At 39.3% G+C, this 17,200-nt stretch overlaps 1 protein-coding gene across 1 annotated transcript in view; it reads right to left on the minus strand.

Annotated features, from left to right (window-relative positions):
- vps39 (VPS39 subunit of HOPS complex) overlaps positions 1-17,200 on the minus strand; it is a 31,203-nt gene that overhangs the window by 12,345 nt on the left and 1,658 nt on the right. The window contains exons 4-18 of the mRNA XM_037746396.1: positions 16,937-16,979; positions 16,718-16,812; positions 15,779-15,877; positions 15,567-15,659; positions 13,762-13,945; positions 10,829-10,949; positions 10,273-10,393; positions 9,221-9,347; positions 8,447-8,589; positions 8,025-8,165; positions 6,521-6,662; positions 4,784-4,870; positions 3,181-3,254; positions 2,712-2,928; positions 267-395 (exon numbers count right to left, since the gene is read on the minus strand). Coding sequence (XP_037602324.1) covers positions 267-395; positions 2,712-2,928; positions 3,181-3,254; positions 4,784-4,870; positions 6,521-6,662; positions 8,025-8,165; positions 8,447-8,589; positions 9,221-9,347; positions 10,273-10,393; positions 10,829-10,949; positions 13,762-13,945; positions 15,567-15,659; positions 15,779-15,877; positions 16,718-16,812; positions 16,937-16,979 — 1,816 coding nt within the window. The remainder of the gene's footprint in view (positions 1-266; positions 396-2,711; positions 2,929-3,180; positions 3,255-4,783; positions 4,871-6,520; positions 6,663-8,024; positions 8,166-8,446; positions 8,590-9,220; positions 9,348-10,272; positions 10,394-10,828; positions 10,950-13,761; positions 13,946-15,566; positions 15,660-15,778; positions 15,878-16,717; positions 16,813-16,936; positions 16,980-17,200) is intronic.

Below are 17,200 nucleotides of genomic sequence, written 5' to 3' on the forward strand. Positions count from 1 at the left end.
ATATTGGGCTATATAAATAAAATTGACTTGACTTGACATATATACTGAAATTAAAATCCGTGCTTTGAATTTATACAGCTTTCTTTATGAAAAACAACTAATTTCCTTCCATACTCTAGGTATAAAGGCGTAAGACATTATTTTCACATATCACAAAGGGATCATGAAGTTAAATATCAGCTTCTACAGAAATAATCCTTGTTTGTATTTGTTAAGCTAGCAGAAGAGACGTCTTGTTTGTCCACTGTGTGAGCCACAGTTCTTACCGTCAAAGGGAAAGTCACTGATGAGTCTTGATGGTTCATAGCTGGTAGAGATATCCAGGAAAGACAGCAGCTTGTTCCTAAACTCTCCCAGATCACCCTCCTCCTTCCCCGCAGCAACAGCTGGAACTCCTACAACAGCACAGAGGGTTTAATTTCAGAGTCTAGAGCGGCAGAGATCGGTCTATTAATCGATTAGTTGATCAACAGAATGTTAATCTGCAACTATTTTGATTATTAACTAATATTTATAAAAAAAATTTTCACTGGTTCAACCTCCTTAAAAGTGAATATTTGCTGCTTTTCTTAGTTTTCTGTGATTGGACTGTTGGTCAGAAAAAATAAGCAATTTGATGGCATCGTTTGACTCTGGGAAACTGTGAAGGGACATTTTTTAGACCAAATGATTAATCAAATAATTGAGATAATGATTGGCAGATAACTAATTAAAAAGTGAACAAATATGCTGCTTTATGCAAATGTGTGAATATATGTATTATTGGAAATCAATTAGCAACCCAAAACAGTGACAATAATTGTTCAGAAACCCTCACAGGTACTGCATTTAGCATACAAACTATACTCAAATCATAACATGGCAAACTGCAGCCCAACAGGCAACAACAGCTGTCAGTGTGTCAGTGTGCTGACTTGACTATGACTTGTCCCAAACTGCATGTGATTATCATAAAGTGGACATGTCTGTAAAGGGGAGACTCGTGGGTACCCATAGAACCCATTTTCATTCACATACCTTGAGGTCAGAGGTTAAATGACCCCTTTGAAAATGGCTGATTGACAGTTAGTGGTGGTTACTAACACGCCAACAAAGGCAGTGCAGGAGAAGGCCGCTAGCGAGCAAACATGGATGTAAACCATGCAGGTTTTTAAATATCTAAAAGTCGGCTTTGCAAATGTTTTATGAGGAAGGAAAATGCACTCAGCACGTTTGTTAGACCTCAAGGACACACACAATGTGTTTTGGTTAAAAACACTGGATGTAGACAGAACTTTTTTTTGTCTACAAGAAAGCTCCACAGGAAATCTCAACGGGGCACATTTGAGATGAACCTGAAAATAGTGCTGCTACAGCGACTATAAATAATGTATATAAAACTGAATAATCTCAGAAAAACAACGGGCTGTGTTCTGCAATGTGCTTCGTGAGGAAACGTGAAGCAATAACCTGCCCAAAGGACATATTTATTTAACTAATTAGTTGTTTTTATTAGTTTATTTCTCAGACAGAGTGAACATTAATGAGCAACCCTGGAAATGTCTGACAGATCCATTCCAATACACGGCCCCTGGATGATCATTAAAAGACACAAACACAGAGAGACGGATGGACTTCATAATAAGTCCTGACGTAGACTTTATCTGAGAGGCAACTATCTGGATGAGTAAGCACAGGCAAACTGAATCCATATGCAGTGATGGAATCACATGAAAATCCTATGATAAATGAGAATTGTGTTTTTTTGGCATTAAGATGATATTAAAGCCCGAGGGCCACATTTTCCTGCAGCTCATAAAGCATTCCCTTTACTTTCTATCTTCAGGTAGACATAGCTGAATGTTAAGTATCTGTCAGTACCTCTTATTACATCTGTATCAAGATGAAAATAATAGTTTTTAAAAGAGGTAAAAAAGTAGTTAGTATAAAACTTTTCATGACTTTTTAAGGGCCCGCAGATATTAACTTTCTGTTGCGTTTTTTTCAAATGGAAACGTCCACTCAGCTGTTAGGGAAAAGCAGTGGCGTAGGTTACCAAAGTAGGTAAAGTAGGTAAAGTAGGCAAAGTGGCTGTGGACGGGAGAAGCAGAAAAACATATTTTAGCTACTTAAAACAGACCCACCTAAAAAAATGTACATCAGTTTAAGTATACGCTATATTTGGAATATTTCCACAGCTTTACCTCACCATCAGGCAGCCCTTATATTGCTGTCTTCAAAGCCACCAGACTGCATTCACAAAAACAGTCATTTTACCTCGTAGAACACGGGAGTTGCTGGTCTACTGCTGCATTTATCAGTTTGTTTGTTTGTGTTATTGTGACTTTCGTATCCAAAATAACATGGCCACACAGCTGTACATTGCTTAGCTTCCGTGCCGGTACTCCTGTCTGGTTCTCCAAACTGGGAGCATGCTGACTGTCATCTAAGTTACTGTATGTAACGTTAATACACTGACAATAAGGATGTATATATACTGTATATGTAGCAACGTTATCATGCAGGAACCTACGTCAGGTCACGTGGGAAAAAAGTTTTTAGAAGGGCATGGGTGAATAGCATTTTGACGCTAAAACATACATACGTTGACCAAAATTGTTCAGATTTGAATACATAAGGAACACCACTGGGAAGCTACACAATGATATAAAAACCTAAACAAAACAATGGCCCCACCCTTTAACTTAAATTACGTATTATCTTGCTCGTACCTTCTGGCAGTGAGTTGAGGTACTGTTTCATGAGGCCTTGAACCCTCTCCAGGTAGAGCTGGATCAGCACATTGTGAAACTCCGGGCCCTTATCGTCCCAAATGTAAACGATGTGCTCCAAATATGGGATGGCGAGCTCATTGAAGCCCTCCTTCAGGAAGTTCAGCACCTTGTCTCTGGGCAAAGTCTCCACCTCTGTCAGGTCCTCGGTGAAGATCTGGACAGGAAGAGAGATTTTTAAACCTACAGGAGAGCTTTCTTCATCACAAGTGCACATCAAATATAGTTTGATTTTATAAACAATGGTCTTTTGTCATTTTGATAACTGGAGGTTATGTGAATTAAAAAGGTACAACAAATTAGTTTACATCAATGACCACATAGCAACAAATACATATATATATATATATATATATATATATATATATATATATATATATATATATATGTATGTATATATGTGTCTCACCTTCAGGCCATCCTCGGGACAGATCTTCAACACCCAGGGAGAAAACTCAAAGATTATCCCCATATTCTCCACTCCTGTGTGTGTGCGGGATTACAAGAGTAAATATAAATGTAAATAAGTCACTTTAAATTCACCAGGGAAGCTCAGAGGAAAACAAATCAACAAAGATGGAAACACAGCAGACAATCAAGCTCATAATCAGTTTCAGAAAACTCTCTTCCAAGGTGACACATGCAGCACTTTATCATCAACAGCCTAACTGATTACAATAATGATGTAGAGTTATTGGCAAGATGACTGAAAAATTTGATCATGATAAAAAAAAAAAAGAATCTTGCTATTGCAATATTTTCCTCAATACACTACAAGCTTCTTCTGCTTATTTCATAATTTTTCTGAAATAAAAAAAGACACTAATGTAGTAGAGTGGCAACAATTAGTCAATTAACTGAGTAGTCAATCAACAGAAAATAAACTGGCAACTATTTTGATGGTATTAAATTATATTAATAGTCGGGTCCAGAACTCCCTCCAACTCCACCTTAAAACGTTTTTATGACAGTTTATAGACCAAACGATTACGTAATCTTCATGAAAACAATCAGCAGATTAATTCATAATTAAAATATCTATTAGTGTAGTGTACAGTGCTGTAGTAGCATATTAGGACCGTCAATCGATTAAAAATATTCAATCACGATTCATCGCAAATTAATCTTAATTTAAGTTTGGAGCATTATTTAGCCTCCTTGGCAAAAAGCTAGTATGAATCGATTGGTACCAATGGATTCATTCACATTTCATATGATACCAGTATCTTCACTCTAGCTTTAAAACTGAGCCTGTTACAACTTCAAAATTGCAAGTTGCGTTAAAGAAATTAGCGGTGTTAAAATAAATTTGCGTTAATGCGTTATTATCGCGTTAACTCTGACAGATCTAGTATAAATATAGTACTAGATCCAAACTGAAATAAAAGAAACAGAATAATTGATATTCTAAAGCATAACAAGTAAGAACATGTTGTTGTCTTGACCTGAATGAGTTTGAGACCCAGTGTCGTCAAAATGTTGAAAACATATTTGTGGTTTGTTTGTACCGTTATTCCAAAACCATCATTCCAGTTACAATGGCTTTCTTTGGTCATTTGTTTGTAGTTGGTAGAAAGCAGAAAATGTGTGCTGTATAATGCATCACTACCATTAACAAATTGGACCACTGCCAAAGATGTTGAAAGCCTCCACACAGCTTTTTTTCTTTTGGCCACTGGGTTTTATTTCACAGGCAATTTATCGGATTGTTCTTGAGTTTAAACACATTGAAAAGCTGATGGGACGAAACCAAAAATCACTGGTTACAAAGTAAATACTGACACATATGGTACAAAACCCCCTCATTTAGCCAGTGCCAGACAGATGAAAGACTGCAGACCATGACATGTGACAAAATGCAGAACATCCATTCATCCAACACCCACAATCTATCAGGGTGAAAGTTTTCTCAGAGCCTTTCCCAAAATCACCCCTACAAATTAAAATATCTAGTGGAGATGACAACTTTGACACTAAGCTAGGACAGATGTGAGTTGGCTGTTGATCCTTACCCAGTCTTTGGAGGTACTGCACTGTTCGTTCGTGGCCCTTCAGAGGAGAGTTGGCCTTGGTGGACTGATCCAGCAGCACCTGCAGAGCTGCGAGAGAGCAAACAGGGTGAGGAGGAACGAAGGGAGGCGGGCGAGTGAGAGGGGAGCAAGAGCAAATGTGAGATTAAACTGAGTGATGGAAAGTAGCAAGATGTCATATACTCGCTGGTGTGCACTGCATGACATAATAGAAATTGGATGAATGTTAATTGGTGGATGAGAACAGCTGGTTTGAATTGAGAGGGGGCAGACTCGAGCAGCATGACATCAGAAGCACAAATTGCAGCAGGTCGATCAAAACCAGCCGCGCTCACAGCGAAAACAGCCCAGAATCTGCTGCAGAATCACCGCCAGAAAGCAAATAACTTTACGACAGCTCTGATCTACGAGGACGACGAGTCGACCGCATGCAGGAAACCTCCACCGAGATAAACTGTGTAGCCTGACAGAGCGGATCCATGCTGCGCCCAGAGTACAGCTTTGTTACAAGGACATAACTGGTACCTATTGAATTTAAACATATTGGAACAATTCAGCGTACAATGGCTCTTGTATTTGAACTGGGAAATAATGAGGAGGCTGCTGACAAAGGCCAAGGCAGGTCTGGCATCAAGTGACCCGTCATTTAAATATTAAACCCCAAACTCAACATCCAATTTGAAGGTGAAATTGGGAACACATGTTTGTGCAAAATTCACAGAGGAAAATGTACATCTATCTACTGTAGTATACATAACTAAATGTTATGTGACACTGATTTGACACTTCCTGTAGCCATAGGTCAAGCTTTGTTTCTTGATTCAAACAATATTGAGAATTTATTAGAAAACGCAAGAATAATCCTGTTTTTTATTCCAAGTATTTTAGAAAAGATTAAAACAATGATTTAAAATACTTAGAGTGAATCTTTGCAGCATTTTAATTGCAGGAAAAAAGAGCTCTAATTCAAGCAACAGGGCAGTGATCATTACTAGGCTTTCTTCACTAGTAAGATTGAAAACGACTGCTGATATTTCTTTCCTCATATTCCTGAATAAAATCAGATTAATACGGGTTTATTTTGTTGGAGTTTACCAGGTTGGTCAGTTTGGCTCTGGGTTGAGTTAAAGTCAGTGCACATTTCTTTAGAATAATCACAGATTGCAGTCAACTCATCCAAATGAAAGAGAGACAGAGAGTTACTCTAGTTAACCAGGCTTAACTCATACTGCAGGTTGATCCTCTTAATTCATGTTCTTGTTTCTAACCGTCATGTTTTTTAATACGAGCTGTGCCTTCTACTTGCTTATGCAGCTAAAATGTCTGTTACCCATTGATGCAGAAAAAGTCTATTTGAACTTGCACTTGAACTCAACAGAGTGAAATCTCTGACAGATTTCCAGGAAAGCTACAACAGCTGAAGGATTTGAATAAATCCCAACTATTTAAAATGAATTATTACACCCCAAATCAAAGAAATGGAATTCAAACTGGTTTTGCAGAGAAGCACAGTTGAAATATACAAATAAGGACGAGGCATCAAGTTTCAGTTCAGAAAGAGGTGAAAAGTAAAAATCACTCAATAAATTGTCTTCTTCAAGTAACACAGATCTGTCTCAAATATTTTGATTAGCATTAAAGGAACAGTGTGTAGGATCTGGCGGTATCTAGTGGTGAGGTTGCAGAATACAACTTCTTGACCTGAAGGCAGAGCCTTACCTTTCTGGTGCAGGCCCTTCTTCTCATAGAGAATAATGAGCTCGCTGTACTTATGGGCCTTCTTCAGGACGTACTCGCTCTCCTCGATGTGGCAGTGGTTGTTTTCCAGACGAAGGAGGGGGGACACCAGGGCCACGTTAGTCTAAATGAGGGGGGAGGGAGAGGGATTAGAGCAGAATATAAAACATACACACCACACATTTCCAAACTTTAATCCAATCGACCCCTTAAAAACTCAGATTGTGTTTCACCCAAAAACATTCAGGGGCGAGTGACCTCACTGATTAGTTCATCCTCTCTGCTTCACAGTGTGTTCATCATTTAAATAATCAGGTGCAGGTGTTGGAACTCAAAAGGATCTCCAGTCACTCACAGGTTATCCCTCCAGTGTGATCTGGGTCTGGCCCTGGAGTTCCTCTCATTAAATGGTGCCTCAAAACGGAAGCACCTGGTGGCGTTTTCCCTGGATGCCACAAAGACTGGCTCCTCTAAATGTTTAAGAGCAGCAGAAAAGACTTTGAAGACTTTTTCTCCTCACACGAAGCCAAACCATCCTAACTTTGGCTGCTTATATGTGATCTCATTCCAACAAAAGTTACTTTCTTACCGTAGATGAGGTTTGACACACGGGTTACCTGGTAAATCAAAGGTTTTGCTTTGTCGCTCAGACCCACATGTAGCTACTACACCTAGATGACACTAAACTCTAACTTCAAAGTAAACAAACACAGAACCCATTTGGCTTTGTGTGAGGTAAAGTTAACTGCTTCGCATTGCTGCCAATTTCTGATTGTGTTTGGAATTACTTCTTTGGGATATCATACTTTTTTCCTCCAAGTCGACGGTGAAGACTGCCAAGTTCATTACAGCTAAAATAACTTTATGATGAAATATAAACTAGAGTTGAAACGATTCCAGTTATTGATGCAATTTGTTTTTGCATTGAAGCTACAGTATGTTTATGCCCACATGATCTGATCAGTTTGGACGACTCGCCCAGCCCCAGTCTGAAGCAGAGAGGAGAGACAGGCAGCACAGGGAGCAAGATCTCTGACTATTAATTAATTTATATAAATTTTGAATTCAAACACATCATCACAGTTAAAGTTATAGTACCTTTCTAGAGGTAGCCTATAAGATGTGTACCTTTTTTAAAGCAATTTGCTAGATTTTTCTCAAAAGAAAACCAATTAGTTGTTCAATTTAAGAAACCTGCCTAAATAGGTCTAAGAAAGTTTTTCCAAAAGAAACATGTTTCATTCAATTTAAATTTAAATCCACTGTATGAGGAAAATGTGACACCTACTGACAAAATGACAGCATGAAATAAGAACTTTTTAGAGGACTGTAGATCAGTAAAGAGCAACACACTGAACTGTATTTTGTATATTCTGCAATACATTGAATTAATAATATCAAGTAATAATTATTGTTCAAAAGTGGCAGTTTGGACTGAAATGTCTCCATTTGTTAAGAGAGAAAAGGAAGATAGTCTGGGACTTACGTGCAGGTAACACTTCAGCAGGGTGGTGTCGATGATCTGCAGGAGTTTTTTGCGGCTTTTAATCGTAGGCGTGCCCTCCATGAGCGGAGACGTGGTAGACGGGTCAGAGTCATTCAGCTGTTTCACAAGGTGGCTGCGTTTCTGTGGGGACAAATAAAAAAAAGATTATTAATATTGTCCCTCCTTTAATTTACACCAATGATCTTGATCCTTGACATGCTTTTATTACTCTACGACCCTTGGGTTTTTGATAAATCTCTTTCAAAGCCTAAATGCTTTACAAAGTGGTGTCTGACAAAAGGATTGCCTTCCTGTTTATCCTGTTTCTATCCCCGTTTTCCAAAAGCACTCAACACGTTTTTGATCTACGGTTGAATACACAGAGCAAGCAGTTATCTCTCTGTCTTTTTATAAACACACACCTGTGTGAGGTAATCGATGAGAGCGAGATGAGCCTTCTCCAGCTCGGCCCCGGACAGAGTAGGCAGCGGGTTGGGATAGTGCAGCTGTTTGCGGTAGTCTGACGGGAGCAGGTCTGGGTACAGCCCAATCACATGGGTGGGATCTGCAGAGCACAGGAGGGGAAATGTGTTGCACTTTATTCCACGTATGATCCTCGAGTTGGTTTAATAGCCTTTGATTAAAGAGGGAAAAGTGATTTAAGGACAGAGTTTATAACACAAACACAAAACATATACCATAATAAAACATCTTTAGTTGACCAGACCTGAAATCAAAAGCTCATTAGCGCAAGGGAAAGTCTGTCATCACGGAGGAATAAATTCTCACAAACACAAGAGGTGACATCATCACGTGAATAAAAAACATCAATATACACAGATGTTTAATGAGGTCAGTGAAAGAGAGAGAAACGAAAAAGTAGGCAGAATAAATGTGATCAAATTATGACCAGATTCACCTTGATTAGGCTCCAATACATAAACATAGATCAGGAGTATATAATAGGTGATGTTTATCACACTGGAACAAGTCCCATCACCCCATCAAAGTTGAAAACAGTACAAAATATTTACTTTCCAGATGTCTAAGCTACAGGCATTCTTCCTATGTAGTGAATAGCAGGCATGTGTTACAGGTTAAAACAAATAAATATTGCAAAACATATAATTACATCCAATAAATTTGGCCTGTACAGACAGAAATCAGGTGTCCACTGGGAGGGAGGGGAGGCGTACCTGTGCCCAGTTTGGCAAACACCTGCATGGAGTCATCGAATCTCTTCTGGCAAAACAGATTGAAGGCGTAGAGATTCTGGATGTGATTGATCTGCTGCTTCTTATCACCGTCTGAATCATCCTTCATCTTATGGCAGAAAATAATTAAAAAAAGAAAAGCAAAAAAAAAAATCCATCAAGCTACAGCAACGTGCATCCAGTTTACTTCACATAATGGTAGTGAAAACCTTCTGCACTGGCAAGAGAAACCACATGAATGGTCTTTTATATTCTTGAAAAATGAAATGCCCCTGGAAAGCTAGATGGCCAGATAAGCTGACTATAAAGTACAAAGCCTTTTACTGTTTCAACATACAGCTCCTAATCAAGATATAAGTGATTTTACGGTTCCATCCTCTGAGCTGAACGGATTGAATCATGAGGAATAAATAAGGTTAAATAGTAAAGTGAGTGATTGTGCTACTCACTGCCAGCTGAAGTTTTTTTAAATGATTTTTTAATGACTTAGCCACGATAATAAAGGCTTTCCTCATTGTCACTTGTTCTAAGATTTTGAAGTACCTGGATTGCCTTCCTGTTTATCATGTGCGTGTGTTTATGATGAATAAATCCATGATGGAAGTGATTCATTTTCAGGCTCTACTTCGAGGACAATTAACAAAAAGACAAGGGTTGTATGGTAATAAAAGCATGTCAAGGATTAGGATTAAGATAACTGGTGTGAATCGAAGGAGGTACAATATTAATAATTTTTGTCATTTGTCCCTCGTAGCCACCACTACAGCAACATGCCTCCAGTTTACTTTTCAGAATGGTAGCTTTCCAAGAATGCGAAACCACATGATTGGCCTTTTGTATTCTTGGAAAGCTAGATGGCTAGATAAGCTGACAATAAAGTACAAAGCCGCGAGCATTTTACTGTTTCAACATACGGCTCCTAATCAAGATATAAGTGATTTTACGGTAGCGTTCCATCCTCTGAGCTAATGCATAGATTGAATCTTGAGGAATGAATAAGGTTAAATAGTGAAGTGAGTGGTTGTGCTGCTCACCGCCAGCTGAAGAGCCAGCTCAAACTGCTTGTCCTGGAGAAGCTGCCGGATCTGAGTAGCTATCGACACGGGCACCAGGCGCCACACAAAGTGGTTGCTGGCAACATACACAATATTTTGCCTGTGAGAGATAAAAGGGAGAAAACAAGATTAGAGAGAATAGGTTGGAACAAACGTGTTTTCTTTGAAAGGTGGAACTGACATTATCAGCATGAGAAATAGAAACCAGGGGAACTGATGAGAGCGGCAAACCGTGCATCATGTTCTCTTAAGGATAGGATGAACTTTATTAATCCCCACAGGGGAAACTGGTTTGCCACCATAAACAAAGACATACAAAATACATCGACAAAGATATAGTCACAATATACACAGTATGTCATCTGCACAATAGATAACACTAGGCAGGGCTATTGAAGGGAAATACATAGTTCTACTGCAACAAAGACAGGAGGGTCAGTAAACACCGAGTATGCAGTCACATTTGCAAGGATAAATTGGCAGAAATTCCTACACAGATCACGAGACAAGGAAAGTTCACAGAGGACTGCCTCACCCTGCCGAGGTGATGAAGCGAGGTCTCTGCAGCTCCACGCTCTGCACCAGCAGCCTCGGCTCAAAGGTCCGGATCTCCACGTACCGAGGCAGAACCGCTATGATGTACGGAGGCTGGTGCTCTGGGAACAGGTGAAAAGAGGCAAAGAGTGTAAAACTTTGTGTGCAGGTCAACCAAAACCGAACTGCCACAGGTGGGTTTGTGACATAATTATTGTGACATATTACATATCTTCTGCAAGTCATCAAATATCTGTGGATAAATGGGTCTGAATCAAGTCAAAATGAATAACACAATACAGCAATATCTAAAAAAATAGTTGTTTTTGAGGGAGAAGAGGTAACTAAAGTTATTTTTTCTTTTATTCAACAGTTGACAGAGAAGAGACAGACAGGAAATAAAAGGAGAGAGAGGGGTGCGACAATCATCAAAGGTCCTCTGCTGGAAACGTACCAGGCATGTTGCTGTTACGTGGCATGCGACCGGTGCGCTCCTACAATATATTTTGTTGCAGAACGAACACATTTTAGTCATTCCAACATTGAGAAGCATAAACTACAGGTTCAGGTATGAACCTCTTTTTAAAATACAAAAATGTGAAATTCACGGTTATCTTAACGATATCAGCTGGAAAAAAAAAAATCCATATTGTGCATCTCTATTTCAGCTCTAATAACGATAGCGTGTATTGACGTCCACCTAACCTGAACTCAGTGTCTGGAGAGCAGGTGCTTTGGTTGTGATTATGGGGTGAAGTCCTTGAGGCTAATGGGGCAGGAGGAAATCCAGCCGTGACAGGTATGGGACAGATATGCCCATAGGCCCGATTCCAGACCCTCTGCTCCAACCATCAACAGTTAGGACGGTCAGTTAGATGCATTTCAAACTGACCATCCTCTGCTGATGCACGCATGCCAAAGCCACAATGTTGGCCATATCAAAACAAGGAAATTGCAAACTGTATGAAAGCCACTCCTTAATTTCCCCTTCATATTGTTCTTTTATGCATCTGCCACACTTCTGTTACAAAGCTCATTAGTAACACAGACATGTGGTGTCTTAGTCACGGGGTAAAAGAGGGTATCTAAAATGATGTTTCCTCTTCTGACATGTGGAAAACAGCAGCACAGCTCAGACAAGAGTGGAAAGAAGGACTTTGCACAGGAAAGCTTGAGGAAGAGAAAAGAAAAGACAGACAGTAGCCGGTCAAACCGGCTCAATCGCTGTGACAAGACGAGAATAAACTGTACTGTCACAGGCAGCACACATACCAGTCAGTGAAATCAAAGAGCAACGTGCTGAACACTTAATACAGACGCAGTAAAAAGCTGCATGTAATTCAACAGCTCACGATTAACAGAAAGGAACTGAAACTCCTATCAAATGATGGAAAGTTCACCAAAGAGAGATGAAGGAGATTAATTTGAGATTATGCTCACACTCGTGCTGAAAGAGCTGACTGTGTTTTCTAAACAAAAACCTGCATGTAACGTAGAAAAAGGTACATTTTATGTCATTCACAGAAGCTAACTGTCATAATTGTGGTCTCAACAGCAGCTTATCTTCCGCCCTGATGCGCCAAAATGTTTTTTTCTCTTGCCAGTGCAGAGCAAAGGGTATTATCATGGCCAAACTCTTCAATATTAAGTAGTCTAATAAATTATAGCAGACAATGGGACTCATTCAGGAAGCGATATACGAACAAATTTCCTCTTTTTTTTGTTCGTATCCACGATTTGTTCTCATTTCGTTAGTAGTACCAATTGATTTCTGGGATACACCAATGTTTCCTTATTTTTGCTCCCTTCTTAGGTAAGAGAACATTTCACGAGTGGTCGAGGGCACACTTACTAAAATAAGAAAAAAATCATCTTGTTTTCACAGTCCGCAAATTGTTTGTACATTTTTTAATTTGAGGTACATAAAAAAATGCATGAATATTATATTTTGATTTAGATTATTAAATGTAATTATAATGATTAGATTATTAAATTTGTGGGATAAAGAAATACTACTTGTCCATTAATCCAAATTACCCTTCCCTTGGATGATATTGTGTGCGTTCAGCTTGTGAATGCTATGAATTCTGGATGAATAAAGACTGTCTATCGATCAAAGTCCTTCTTCTTACAGCCGTTTTTGGTGCCATCTCTCCAATGAGTATTTACACATGACACAACACCTGCCCTTAGTGTTTAGAGGGTGTTACCTATGCTAATAATAAACAATCGGCCACATGCCTCCAATTTGTGATCAAGTAGGATTCATCATTCAGGACACCTGGTGAGAGCAGATTTGGATGGTGAAGAACGTTTGGGTGCATCTTTTGTTGACTCTTATTTTTTCTCTTAAAAAGAGACATTTAATTGAATGTTGCTGCATGCGGCCAAATGCCTTTAGTAAAATCAATAAATACCGTACCTTTGAGATACAATATACTCTAATAAAATATATCCGCTTATTAAACTGTGACTAAGACGGCTACGTTCAGTTTGTGTAATGCCATGAACTTTTTACTGTTTAGAAAGAGTGATACGAAAGCACAACAACAAGAAAGCTAATTTTGTTTTTCCATGAGTGAAATCCAGAGGTGACACATTTTGGCAAAACAGCCTCTGTGTTATCTGGAAGACTAACCCACATAGAGAGGCGAGGGAGGATGTTTTGGCTCTTGTTACTCAGCATGTGTGTCCTTTTGACTTTGCTGTCAGTTCCTGTCGATATCGAATACGAGTTAACTCCTCCAGCAAAGACATCAAGAGTCATGAAAGAATAGACACAGCGACTTGGACTGGGTGTGTAGTAGCTTGTTTTCCATATCAGCAGAAATAGAACAGCACGAGCAACTAAGAATTTTATGTCTACAAGAAAATAGACACACGTAAAACATCACTAATGTCTTCAGAGTATTAGTTGTTGTGCCTCTTTCTTACCCATTGCTATAGGGATGTCTGTCCAGTTCAGGGCACACTTCTGGGTGCAAACGCCCTCTTCATTCAGCACTACGGTTAGGTCATCCTGGCCAACAGCCACCTTCCCATCAGCCAGTGGGGCAACCAGAGGCTCCAGCTGTTTACCAGTGGGGAAGAGCTCCTTGATGGAGCCGCGGCCATCCATCTGATTGACAGGAGAGACAGTACGAGTGAGTCAGAGGGACCTATTACAAACATCTTACAAACTTCGTCTGTAAGGTCATTTATAAACTGCTTTAGACAAACAATAAACAAACAAAGCTGATTAAACCAGCAATAACACCAACCAAATATTAGTTGATAATAAGAATAACAGGAGAAATGAATACTGAGGAAGAAGCTCAAAATAAACACACAAATTCAAGGACAACAAAACAGAGAGGAACTAATTATATAACGGCCTACTTCCAAACTTTTCAGAAGTGGTTTAAAAAGATCATTTTAAAGTGATGCTCCTTCCAAAACCTGTCTATGAAACACTCCCTGTAGACTTGCAAAATGTTTGTAGTTTGCACTTCACAGAGAATCAAAGATTCAAGTCAGTTCATGACAAACTCCAGCCCAGTCCACAAGGATGCACATGATTCATGAACCGCAGAAGACTGACAGCACTTTTCCACCAGATCCTGTGACAATGGGCTTTTCAACGATTTCCATTCATTTCTGATGGAAAGCAGGAGAAGCAGTTGCCCAGTGCATGGTGCATACAGTTGAAAATCTCAACTTTATGCAAATGAGCTCATCAAGCGCGAGGCATCTGGCTCTCGAAACTTGGACCAAGCTGTCAAAATAGGCGATGTAGTTCTAAAATGAAACGAGATTCAGCAGCGGGATAGCCTATTTCTCGCATCAAATGTTTTCAGAAGATTGTTTTGATGAAACAATAGAATGTTTATGAGCAGGCTGCCATGTTGTTTCCTGTTTGAAACGGAGAGCAGAAAACTAGAGACCGGTGACGTACCCTATCATGTGCATTCCATGATAGGGTACGTCACCGCTTGAACGGCCAGTTGAGTGGAGCAGCGTGTCCCCGAGTGTCCTCGCCGGACTTGGTGAACATTTAGCGTGACGACTTGTGCTATTTTGCAATATTTGGGATAGTTTAGAACAAACTGAGCATACAGATGGACAGTTGAGAAGTGAATTATGCTGCAGGAGTAGTGGTTTCTATTAACCTTGCACGACAACTAGATTATCGCGATAATCATGAGAGAATCGTGGTATCAAATGTCACACAAAAATCCCTCTTGTCAGGCTTCAAGTAATGTGTTTGTGTACAGAACACAGACCAATCAGCGCCCTGTGAGGAGCTACTGCAGCTACGGGCGTGGCTTAGCTGTGTGTGTGGGGCGAGGGTTCGTTCTAAACAACAATGGCGGCTCCTGAAGAGGTTAGCGTAGCTGCAATAGCATCATTTATATCAGAACTGGAGAGTATTTTTTTCATTGAAAGAAGAGCAGTCGGGGACTTATTCGACTTCAGTTAGTTTCGCTTTCTTTACTTTGATTGACAGATGGTTCCTCCAATCACCTGCCAAGTATTTTGTCAAAGTGCCTGCCCTTTTCCAAACAGTTTCCAATGACGGCTTCTCAGATGGTTCTGTGTAACAAAACATCTGGCGGGGTCAGGTTAGGTTTCTGTGGAGGTTTTGATACTTTGAAAACCTACAAACCTTTTACAGCTTTCTTTTAGAGTATCACTTTAAATTGTAGGTACAGATAAGTAAAGCCAAGTGTAAAAAGCTTAGTGTTTCCTGTAGCACATACCCGAATGAGGTAATAGTCTCGTTTGAAACCAACACATATGGAGTTTTCACACCAAGCCATGGACTTTGGAATATCTGGTGCACCAAAGTCCCCCTAACAGACAAAAAGAAAACATTAAGATGATTTAATATGTCAACGGACTGGAAAAAAAGACCTTTAATCCTGGATCAGTGCAGTGAGTCACATCTGAAATATATTTTATTTTACTTTACCTGCAGCTCGTGGAACTCTCTGTCCTTCCAGTAATACAGCTGGAGTTTCTTCTTCACTGCGACACACATTCTCAACCTTTCCTCTCCTGAGCTCATTTGCTGAAAACAAAAGAGACAAAATGTCCAATTCATGACCTCAGATCAGGGGAAACTATGAATATAACACCAAAATGTGGACTCTGGAATGTGTGTGACTGTCTTTGACTGTGCCATAAGTTTGCATGGGAATAATACCTGTTTTTGTATGTTTTAGACCATTTTATTGTATGCATCGTACTGTACAGTAGTGCATTTTTAAAAACATACTGTCGTATAGACGTCTAAATGTGTCTTCCTGTCTGCAGTGTGATAATTTGGCTAAGGAAAAGCAACAAACTTGACATGCACTCCAAATCTGCATAGTATTGTAACTACTCTTATGTATCCTGCTCTTAAATTAGCTTTTGTTAATTCCAGTGATACTAAAGCATTACTAAAAATAGTCAAAATGATGGATTACCTATCTTAATCCTTTAAGCCTCTATTTTTTTCATACTGCACTGAAATTAATTATGAAGAAAAGGCTTACTGAAACGTTTAAAACACACATTCAAAAGGCAGAAAGACAACGGTGAGTAGGGCTGCAACGATTAATCGATTAATTTAAATTAATCGCCAACTAATTTGATAATCAATTTAATCGGTTTGAGTAATATTTTTAAGAAAAAAAGTCAAAACTCTCTGATTCCAGCTTGTTAAGTGTGAATATCTCTTGTTTCTTTACTCCTATGACAGTAAACTGAATATCTTTGAGTTGTGGACATAACAAGACATCTGAGGTACTGTACAAGTGAAAATTGGATGGGAAGCAATACAAATGCATGAATAGGATAGCAGTGCTGTACAGTAACAATACTGCAGGCATACATATAGTGTCTGCACAAGGGGACTGTAACTGACCTGCAGGTCACAGGTGAAGAGCGTGGCTCCTTTGGCTTTGGACAGCACAGTGATCTGCTGGAAGGTCAGGAGGTCATGGACGTGGATGTTGTTCTCTGCAGGACAAAACAGATTAGTCTTTAAGAGATTGCAGTTTCAAGGCTGAAATGGTGATGAAGACTAACCAGCAGATCTTTTAAATTAAATATATATAGATACATATTAGGGAGAGAAACTTACCTAGAAGACTGACAAGAATTTTGTACTGTGAGACAACGTAGAGCTGTAGAAAGAGGAAGAAACCCAAATGAAAAGGAGGTTTGAACCAAATGAATCCAACATCAACCAGACATGCATGTGGACCTTAACAGTACATCTCACCTGGACTGAGAACACACTAGAGCTTGGTTGTTTAACCTACTTTTCCTGTATGTTTTGCCACTTTATTGCCTTTATATATCATTGTTCTTTGTCTTTTAAACATGTCTTTTATGTTTCTACAGT

This window comes from Sebastes umbrosus, chromosome 16 (assembly GCF_015220745.1).
Source record: "Sebastes umbrosus isolate fSebUmb1 chromosome 16, fSebUmb1.pri, whole genome shotgun sequence".
NCBI classification, from domain to species: Eukaryota; Metazoa; Chordata; class Actinopteri; order Perciformes; family Sebastidae; genus Sebastes; species Sebastes umbrosus.